Source organism: Lactuca sativa, chromosome 5, assembly GCF_002870075.4.
Source record: "Lactuca sativa cultivar Salinas chromosome 5, Lsat_Salinas_v11, whole genome shotgun sequence".
Taxonomy (NCBI): Eukaryota; Viridiplantae; Streptophyta; class Magnoliopsida; order Asterales; family Asteraceae; genus Lactuca; species Lactuca sativa.
Genome location: NC_056627.2, coordinates 14,743,992 through 14,753,610, shown reverse-complemented (window position 1 = coordinate 14,753,610; position 9,619 = coordinate 14,743,992). Strand labels below are relative to the sequence as shown.

At 32.3% G+C, this 9,619-nt stretch overlaps 2 protein-coding genes across 3 annotated transcripts; both read right to left on the bottom strand.

Moving 5' to 3' along the window:
- Positions 1-535: 535 nt before the first annotated feature.
- Positions 536-3,388, bottom strand: LOC111878107 (B3 domain-containing protein Os07g0563300). Of its 2 annotated transcripts, none has more exons than XM_023874622.3 (8): positions 3,005-3,388; positions 2,584-2,665; positions 2,406-2,504; positions 2,209-2,330; positions 2,030-2,129; positions 1,773-1,947; positions 1,453-1,532; positions 536-786 (listed from the first exon to the last, which is right to left on the bottom strand). In XM_023874622.3, exons 1-8 carry the CDS (start codon positions 3,121-3,123, stop codon positions 784-786), a joined length of 780 nt encoding a protein of 259 aa, XP_023730390.1. In that variant the 5' UTR covers positions 3,124-3,388; the 3' UTR covers positions 536-783. The 2 variants fall into 2 exon arrangements, with proteins under 2 accessions (XP_023730390.1, XP_023730389.1); XM_023874621.3 differs by having other exon boundaries at positions 2,209-2,342; positions 3,005-3,384.
- Positions 3,389-7,752: 4,364 nt separating this feature from the next.
- LOC111878111 (uncharacterized) lies at positions 7,753-8,606 on the bottom strand. Its single transcript, XM_023874624.3, has 3 exons — positions 8,448-8,606; positions 8,260-8,314; positions 7,753-8,059 (listed from the first exon to the last, which is right to left on the bottom strand). Exons 1-3 carry the CDS (start codon positions 8,527-8,529, stop codon positions 7,906-7,908), a joined length of 291 nt encoding a protein of 96 aa, XP_023730392.1. The 5' UTR covers positions 8,530-8,606; the 3' UTR covers positions 7,753-7,905.
- Positions 8,607-9,619: the final 1,013 nt, after the last annotated feature.

Here is a 9,619-nt window from a genome sequence, read left to right as displayed (position 1 = left end):
TTCCATAATTGTCTGACTTGCAGAGTGAGCTCGTTCTACTTTGGTCTTGTATGAGTATTGCTAAAATATTCTTTGGGCTGAGGACGTGTCAACCCAGACATAGGATAGAAATATCAGTTCGGAAAATATTCAAACAATCCAAGAGGTATCCAGAACTCCAACATAAACCCTAATTCAACCTATGAGTAAGCAACTTAGTATATCTATAGTGGCCACAGGTTTATACATCGCCTTTGTTCTCATATATGGGACCACAATATGATTACATATATTTTAAATATAATAATCTCAAATTTTCTTTTATATTAAACAATTCACAAGGTTGTAATGTAAGCATCCCACACTTTAGACAATCTTGGAGCTCTTCAACCCGTTTAACTTGTTTCCGTTCTAGCCGATATATTTCTACAATACCCATTTGACTCATTATCAATAAATACAACTTATATTGCCCCTTTTCATATAAATGGACTTGTAAACTTATACAGAACCAAATCTTCCATTTTCAGAGATCAAAAGTATCTTGATTAAGAAATTCTTATAAACCCAACAAGGGAAACTATTAGTATTATCTCACCAAAATAAGAGAGCATCAATTTGTCTATGTTACACTCTACTTTCAAAGGGTAACCATTTAAAGTTTAAGATCAAAAATGCTTTCACAAGAACTGAAGATTATGATTTTAAGAAGACAGCAAGTACTTGAGTGAAGATCTTCTTCGCTAGCATAGACACATAAAATGCAGACTTGCAGGGATTTGCTGCAGGGATGAATGTGCTTTTTCACTGCAAAAAATTTCAATATTCCCCACGTAAATTAACAGATTGACCAAAAATAATAAGCCATCCAAGTAAGAAATAGACAAATTAAACAAGACCTTACATTTCATCAATAGAACAAATTTTCATGAGTTTTTTATTATATAATATGTTAAAAATATGTAATTTTTTTAGCTATGAAATACGTTATTTAGTTTTAACTGGTGATTTTTTATTTACAAAAATAAAATAAACTCACCAAAACCCAAATAAGATTATAATAAAAAATATATTTTTTCTAGATCAATTTTGAAAGTCAAATTGTAATTCAATTAAACTTTTAAATATTTTTATAAAAGATTCATGTCATCAAAACTATATAAATAAAAATGGTTTATACACCGGTGACCCTTTTTCATTTTAATGGAACGAATCAATGAGCAACAATTCCATTCCTTCTCTGATTCCATCATGCCAAACACTACCAAAGAATTACGATTGTTTAGCTAAGTGATAACATTAATGCGGAGTTTTATTGGTATTTTAAGGACCCTAAAAGCATTCCATACGAGTTCGGATTGTTGTATACACCAGTGAAGTATCCTATTAATGTTTCTCATAATTCTATAATTTGGTTTGATCATTACAGAAAATATATTATGTTTTGTGTTCATATCATTAAATATGACATACCTGATGAGCTGGTTTCGCAACTGAAGTCTTTCTAAATCCAATGGCCATCTTTCCCCCCGGTTCCACACGATAAAACGACACTAAAAAGAAAATAAATTATTCTACATTAAGGCCATAGAAATACATAATCAAACAACATTATGCAAGAAATCATTTACATATTGAGAAATAGGTTATAGATGACAATGCTATAATTGGGTAGATCTTTTCAGAGTAAGATGTTGTAATAGAAGCAAATGAAAGTAGCATATGCTATAATAAACAAATCAATGAAAGTTGATTGCTATTAATTTACATGAAAGCATAATAGGAGAAATTACCTGTATCCCCTGCTTGTAATTTGCGTGAAAACATAAAATCTCTGAGGCCTTCTAAAACATAGGTTTTGCTACCACAATTAGGCCAATAACGAAACGAAAACTCCCATTCTTTGCTTTCCATATCCAAAATATTCATCATTATCCCTTTTGGTGCAGAAACTTCCGGAAAAAATGCCTGCTCAATTATAATACAAACCTTTGTGGAAAACAAAAATGCTAAGAAAGTTTATACTTTATATTATATGAATATATCACACCTCAGCGTATCTTTTTGGAATCACTATACGCCCTAACTTCATGTCCGCATCACTAGCAGTCAACACTTTTTCAAACAAAGGATTCAGAAAAGGTTTCGCGCTGATGATCAGTTAAGGATTTTATAATGAAATGGCAGCGAATGGAATATTGAAAATTAAATAAAGATGAGAGAGGATACGTTTTTGAGATGCATTTTATGTCTGAAACAATGCCATCTGGCCAATAGTGAGGTTCAATCTGTATTCTCTTGGCAAGATCCGGTACGTCTGTTGGATCCGTTTGAAATTCACGCGCATATCGCTGATTTCGTGCCTGTAATATTATATTATTTTATTTTCAGTTTAATTTTAGTTTTGGCTTTGTAATATATCTTACCAGCTTTAGATTTTTCTTGGAACATTCTCTGCAAATCACCCCACCAAAGTCCAGAAGAAAATATTGATTGAATGACACAACACATCCACAATGGACTAACTGCAAATTAAGAACATGTAAGGTAAGGGTAACATGGAAATGGAAGAAGTGTAGTCTCGGAATTATACATTGTACGCACCTTTCCACAAGATTCACAGTCTCTCCAACCATCATCGTTTGAATGAAATGTTTCACAGAACCTCCCTTCTTCATACACACAGCTAAATTGATCAAGAAAAGAAGGTGTCAAGAACATCAGCACAAATTATCAGTCAACAATCTCCGTATTTATTTTGCAGCAATCAACTACACCATGCAATTGAGCCAATTGAATTTAGAAACATCCTTCAAAATTACTTGATACGCAAGCAAGATTCCAATTAACAGATGTTAACCAAAAAAGTCAGTGAATTTCGTCATACATGAGCTAACCGCTAATCACAGAGCGAATTGATGAGGAGAGCATCAAGCAGAGCACATCAAATTGAAGAACAAGAAACGAACAAAATTGAGCTTTCAAATGACGAAGAAGAAGAAGAAGGCGAGGTTAGGGGGCTTACGCGCACTGATAGCAGAGGTGAGCGCGTTCTCCATTACGGAGTCTCCATCCGTCTCTGAAGCAGTTGGAGGTTGAATCCTGGCACTGAAAGCAAGAGGCTTTTGATGATGAAGATGCCATTGAAGCTTGCAAGTTGTAATTACGATCAATAAACCCTAGAAAAGAGAGGGAAAGACTGTTAGAAAGAATATGGGGTTTTGGGGTTTGAATGCCGGAAAACCACCCTTTTGTAGAGAGGGAACTTGGGGAATATAATTTATTGCAGGCTCTTCGGTTGAGTGAGCAAAATAAATATCAAGATTCAAAGACCCGAAAACTTGTTGGAAATGGAGCAATTTTTGTCAAAATTCATTGGAATTTAGTGTTGAATTTTCAACTGATTTTAGCTTCTGACTCTGAGCATAATTTTCTGACTTCTTAAAAGCAATTGGTTGACTGTCCTATAGATTTCTTCCTTTTTCTCTTGTTTTTTTATTCTGGATTGGTTCATTTGCTCATTCATCTTTTCTCTAGTCATCCTCATAGTGTATTGATTTAAAAATTTTAATTATCCAAGCAAAAGATACCAACTTTGTTGTATTTATCAAAATGTTGGTCGATCAAGAGAAAGCATGAGATTATGATGAAAATCATGGAAATGAGGATGTTGTGATGGACGTGAGGTAGGCAATTGAAATTTTCAATGCGAGTGGTGTCGATCACCGAGAAATTGAGAAAAAAAAACAAATTATGATAGTTTAGACATGTTAATAGGAGACGGCCGACAATTGTGGTTAGGAGGGTGGATATGGTCACTTTTGATGATGCAAGAAGGAGAGGACGTCCGAGAAGGAAGTGAGAAGATTGTGTAAGGTTAAACTTGAAGGACTTTGCTCTTATCGGGTACATGGGGTTAAAATCAATGTAGGTGACTACATGGGCTTCAAAGTAGGTGAGTAGTCCATTAGTAGTTTAGGTATTAGCTTCCTTTCCATTATTTGGACTTGTACGATATTTACCGTCTTCCTCTTGTCTCATGATTTCATCTTTACTTCCGGCCTTAAGTACTAGTATTTGTTTCATGCTTTATTGTTTGTATGCATTTTCCATGTTTGTGTTATATGTAGTATTTGCATTGTTTACTCTACCCCAATATTTTCTTTCAACTTTGTTGGTTGCCCATACTTTTATACGATAAAATAAACTATGGTTTTAAAAACACTTTCTATCAATGAACGCCATTTATAAAACTATGGTCCCAAAATTTCAAACTCATTTACAAATACATTTATAAAACCTCAATTAAGGTAATACAAATGGTACAAACAAAACTATAGTAAAGCAATAAATCCACTTATATTATAGAAACTAAGTCCAATTTCTATTTGTCGACTCACTTCTATATGTCTTAGCATAGCCTTCTATGCTTCGTACTCGTAACTGGCCAGTTAGTGACAACTAACTTATGTTTTTTTAGACTTTTGTTGCCTCTCAACTTATCACATTGTCTAAAACCTTAGCTCATTCAACAGTTATGCCCTCTTAAATTGACCTCAAGATTCTCGTCTCTAACCCTTAATCAACTTTCACCGATTGTGATTTCGATACGCTAAAGAAACTATCGGAGAAGCACTTCATTCAATTTATTCTAAGTTGGACCACGTGCATATGCATTGCGTTACTTTCATGGACATGTCGCGTACAGGTGTCTCATCAGGCCCAGCCCAGACGGTGGGCAACCCGGGCAGTCACCTAGGGCCCATGTCTCTAAGGGGCCTAAAATTCCTAGATTATATAGTATATATCTAAAGAAAAAAAAAATCAACTTATCTAAAAACGCTAAGAAAATTATTTTTCTTTAAATTAGTTATTTTTGTAATGTTGTGTTTTTTAGTATTAATAGTGAATTTTATAATGATCTGTTTATTTCCGACTTAAACTTTATTATATTTATGATTTTGAGGGACCTATTTTTTATTTTCATCATGGACCCACTATATCTTTGGACCGGCCATGTGTCCCATCCAGAAATAGTCACATGCTTACACGTGTCATGTACCCGGCCATGTATCATATTTGTTTGTCGCGCTTACCTTTTTAACACGTCGTGTCTTTTGCTACATACCCCATTCTCTACCATGTGTCACATCCTTGTTCCGCATGTCCTATGTCATCTAGACGTCAAGACGCATCGCATCAATACACACACACGCATAGCGATCCTCTTCTCTCTCACATCCAACTTCAAAGTAAGATGCCTTTCTGCAAAACAGCAACTTACTTTAACTTATACCCTAGGACTAGCTTTTTATCTTGTACAGTGTATAGTCATATTCAAACTTTCGGGTTGTTGCATTACTTTTTTTTGTAGTCAAACATCCATTGTTGGTTAACGCTCGGATAATAAAGAGAAAAGATAGCATTTTCCTTATCAATGGAAGCAGTATCTCCACTCTCGGGTAGAGGCTCGATTTGCCTATATCTTAACTCTTCCTTGCCTCATTCTTATCGGATTTGGTATTGTTGTTTGCATTGTCATTAAGCGGTTGAAATAGTTTTTGGGCGGCTTCCAAACCTCGTAATAATTTGGAAAATTGGTGGATAAAATCAAATAAGCTTAGTGTATGGTTAAGAAACGGGTATATACTTGTTTGTAAAGATCAAAAGTATCTTCTATCTTCTACTCTCTAATAAATGAAGGTTTGTTTTGTCACTTGTCACTCTTACAATAATTTGTACACATTTCATTTTTTGGTATTTTTGAATAATTTTTTTTTCCATTTGTCATTTTCTCATTTTTTTTTTATCTTTTCTTAATTAACAAATCAAATTTACACATCAATTAATAATTGCCTTAATTAAAAATTGTCAATAAATTATAATATTAGTATTTATATATTGTATTTAATATGTTTCCTTCTAAATACAAATTTTAAATTTAAATCTAAAATTTCAAATTTAAATAATTTTTTATTTAAACCTTCATATATATTTTTTATTTTATCCGTATAACACACGGATCTCACAACTGGTATGAAGATATAGAACAAAACTTGACATTTATACGTGTGTATGGGTTGATAATTACTAGTAAAAGTGGTAGTGACATCAATATAAAATAATTTATATGAATGGAAGTGTGATATTAATACATAAAGTTGATCATGTATGTCTGAAGAAAAAAAAACAAAAAAAAACGAGTACGTTATAATTATGAAAATACGATACAAGTTACATCTTTTAGTAACATACAGATAACCATTCTTTCTTTTTTTCTACAATTGTAGTCCAATCTATGAAAGTCTTTTCCACTTTTGCAATTATTTGGGATCCAAGCAAGTGGCAGCAGGGAAAAAATAATATTAGTTACGACACTAAATACATTGATAAGAAAACAAAAAGGTGTCTTGCTTATTCTTATGGTTGTGAAATTACCAATTTGTACCAAGTGTTACTACTGAATTTCAATCCAAGTACGCCACCACATCCTTCTTAATAAATAAAGGTCTTTTTTGCTACATGTCAGTCTTTTATAAGTTTTTTTGACATTTGTAATTTTGTGGTATTTTTTAAAGAAATATTATATACTTGTCAATTTTTGGTTTGTTTTAATTTTTAAAATTAAAGTCATATATATATATATATATATATATATATATATATATATATATATATATATATATATATATATATATATATATATATATATATATATATATATATATATATATGATATTAAATTGCAATAAATACGTTTTGTTACACTTTAATGTTTAATCTTTTTTTAAATCAACCCGTGTAATACACGGGTTTCACACCTAATGGTAAATAAATAAATAAATAAAAATAAATAGAAGGCTCCATACAAATATTCGTCAAAAGCTTGTCTATGTACACATTTTTTATAATGGCAAAATACACAGTACAAGATCATCTTGATTTACACTAGATACGCATCATCCAAAAGCTGATAGCAGATAGCTTATAACCGGTAACGTTTCGTTAAACGCTACGTGACGCAACATTTGGGTTTGGAACATTTTGTTTAAACAAAGCGCCAAAAGTTTGTAGTGTCAAACGAAGCTTTCTGTTCAAAACGAAACGTTAGATGCTAGAAACTCTCAAACGCTCCGTGTCAAACACACCCAATGTCATCAAGCCGCTACACATGACATATTTGTTGTTTTCTTTATTATAGCATGATATTTTTGCTGAATACAAGGGATGACATATTTTTGTTGATTTCTTTATTATAGCATGATATTTTTATCTCTTCCTATACCCGAGCATAGCAATAGCATACATATACAACGCTGCAAAGCAATAACCTAAAAAAATATCAAAGGCTACTATGAAGAGTACAAGTACTCAAGAAGAAAAAAATACAATGCTATAATAGAATTGAACATGCGCAAGTTACTATTTCTTGCAATTAGCGCTATAGCTTTGCCTCATGTCTCTGAAAGGGGCGTAACAAAACAAACATATCATCTTATGAAATAAATGATCAAAGGGAAATTGTTAGATTAGATGAATTTCTATGAATGTTTTAATATCATATCCCTGCATTTATCGATGCACTCCATTTGAATATATCATGCATTTAACCACAATTCGGGACATGTGCATGTTAGTTGAATTGACGTCTACTCGGTTACTTTGATGATTCTACTAAAATAAAAAAACGCAAATGTCCCAAAATGCGGGTGGCATACATGACATTTATGTACATGAGATGCATCTAAATGATTGAGATGATATACTAAAATATGCCTAAAAATCATCTAACATCAAATTAAAATTGAACTCATCCATCCACCAAAACATAGACAAAAATGATGAACTCAGAACTATAAATAATCGAAGTTATAGAATTTTCAGCACCTATGTATATATATATCCAATACAAATGCTCTCAAGTGGTCAGTCGTATAGAGTTTTTGCTGACTTGGTTCTCAATGTCTTGCTTTCGTTCTTCTCAATTTTGGTTGCAGATTTTTCGTTTTGAGAAACAGCTTTCGCTATGGCTTTCTTCTTCCTAACATTTTTTGTACGCTTCATTTGTACGCCCTTCTTTCTGGATAGATAGAGAGAACTTTAAGAGGAATTCAAAATGCATTGAACTTATAAACTTTGTATACAAGTTTACCATTTAATTCCTATTATGCATTGAGCTCTACATAAACAAAACTATTCTTATTTGGAATAATAACCACCAAAACACATATTCAGTCAAACAATTACTGAAATCATAAAGTATCCAAAATCAATTCTGACCTGCCGATTTGAGTCCGGCTAGGAGCTACAGTCTCCGACGTGTCCATCGCTGTAACTACAGAGAAAAATTAATGGATGCCTCATTAATTAAGGCGTTTAAATGTAAACAGGAAAGAAAAGACGCGAGCACAAACACACCAAAAACATGAACACATATATATAGTATGTATGGATGGATGGATCCATACCTTGAGGTGAAACAATGGAGACCTCGTCGGTGTTCATAGCTGTGGAAGCATTTTTCTTACTCTTGTTCCTGTTCTTCGCCATGGATTGGTTACGTTAGACTCTCACAATTCACAAATCAAAGCAGAGGAAAATGATTTAAACCCTAGTTTTAAGTTTTAATGGGGATGCAACTATGCAAGTGACTCGTGGACCGGGCCTAACAAAATGGACCCATACTTCTTACTTCTTACCACGCTCTGGGCCGAAGATATTTGTTTGTTTTATTAATTCTTCACCATTGTAGCTATTTAAACGATAATACGTGTATAGTTGTATTTGTATATTATGTATTTTTTTTTTGAAGGTCTAATCATTTTCGTATTAAGGTAACGATAGCTTCTTCATCTACAACTCAAGTAGATGATCATACCAAATTGATCAACGTGTCGATATCATCTGTGAGTGGTCATACACTCATATATTCGATTCATCGAGTGACCAAGTGATATCACACTCTCAACTAACTAGTATATGAGAAAACCAAATCTTGATTATATGTGTTTATGTCCAATAATAACATTTATAATTGCATTATTCATAACAAAATTTGATTCCATCATAAATATAACAACTTGTTCATTTTAAAGCCAACATATACTCAGATAAAAGGATATACATACACAATAATATTCAAGATTCATCGATAATTTATAATGTCATTTCATGAAGTGACATCTGAAGGTTGAGTTGATTTAGTATAGACCAGCAATCTAGTATATGTGAATTTTGTTCTTGACAATACACAAATTCATCAATATGGAGTATCGAACAACATTCATATTAGTCTTAATGTTAGTTGTTCTCATAACAATATAACATGACCGACCATGAAAGTTTAAAATAATCTAGTTATTCATGGATTAAACATAGTAACACGAAACATAATAATATTTGATGAAAGTTATCATATCCGGTATTATCAATTCATATCTTTAAATAATATTGATTATGTTCCAAATACCCAAATACTAAAATTACAACTTAAATAAGCTTCAAACAAAGTCCAATACCTATAACATGATCATCAATGAATATGCAAGATTTTTATATGTAGGAACTTTAAAAACAATGTTTTATTTATGCTAACAACATCTCCAACGTAATGAAATTTTCTCAAATGTGTCGACTCCCT

Excerpts from the sequence above, each read along its gene's own strand:
- LOC111878107 (XM_023874621.3), bottom strand. The coding sequence starts at position 3,123 with ATGGCATCTTCATCATCAAAAGCCTCTTGCTTTCAGTGCCAGGATTCA. Across the intron at positions 2,130-2,208 it reads ATAAAATGCATCTCAAAAAC|CGCGAAACCTTTTCTGAATC; the intron begins GTATCCTCTCTC and ends ACTGATCATCAG. Across the intron at positions 1,533-1,772 it reads ATTACAAGCAGGGGATACAG|TGTCGTTTTATCGTGTGGAA; the intron begins GTAATTTCTCCT and ends TTTTCTTTTTAG.
- LOC111878111 (XM_023874624.3), bottom strand. The coding sequence starts at position 8,529 with ATGGCGAAGAACAGGAACAAGAGTAAGAAAAATGCTTCCACAGCTATG. Across the intron at positions 8,315-8,447 it reads CTCCATTGTTTCACCTCAAG|TTACAGCGATGGACACGTCG; the intron begins GTATGGATCCAT and ends TTTTCTCTGTAG. Across the intron at positions 8,060-8,259 it reads AGCCGGACTCAAATCGGCAG|AAAGAAGGGCGTACAAATGA; the intron begins GTCAGAATTGAT and ends CTATCTATCCAG.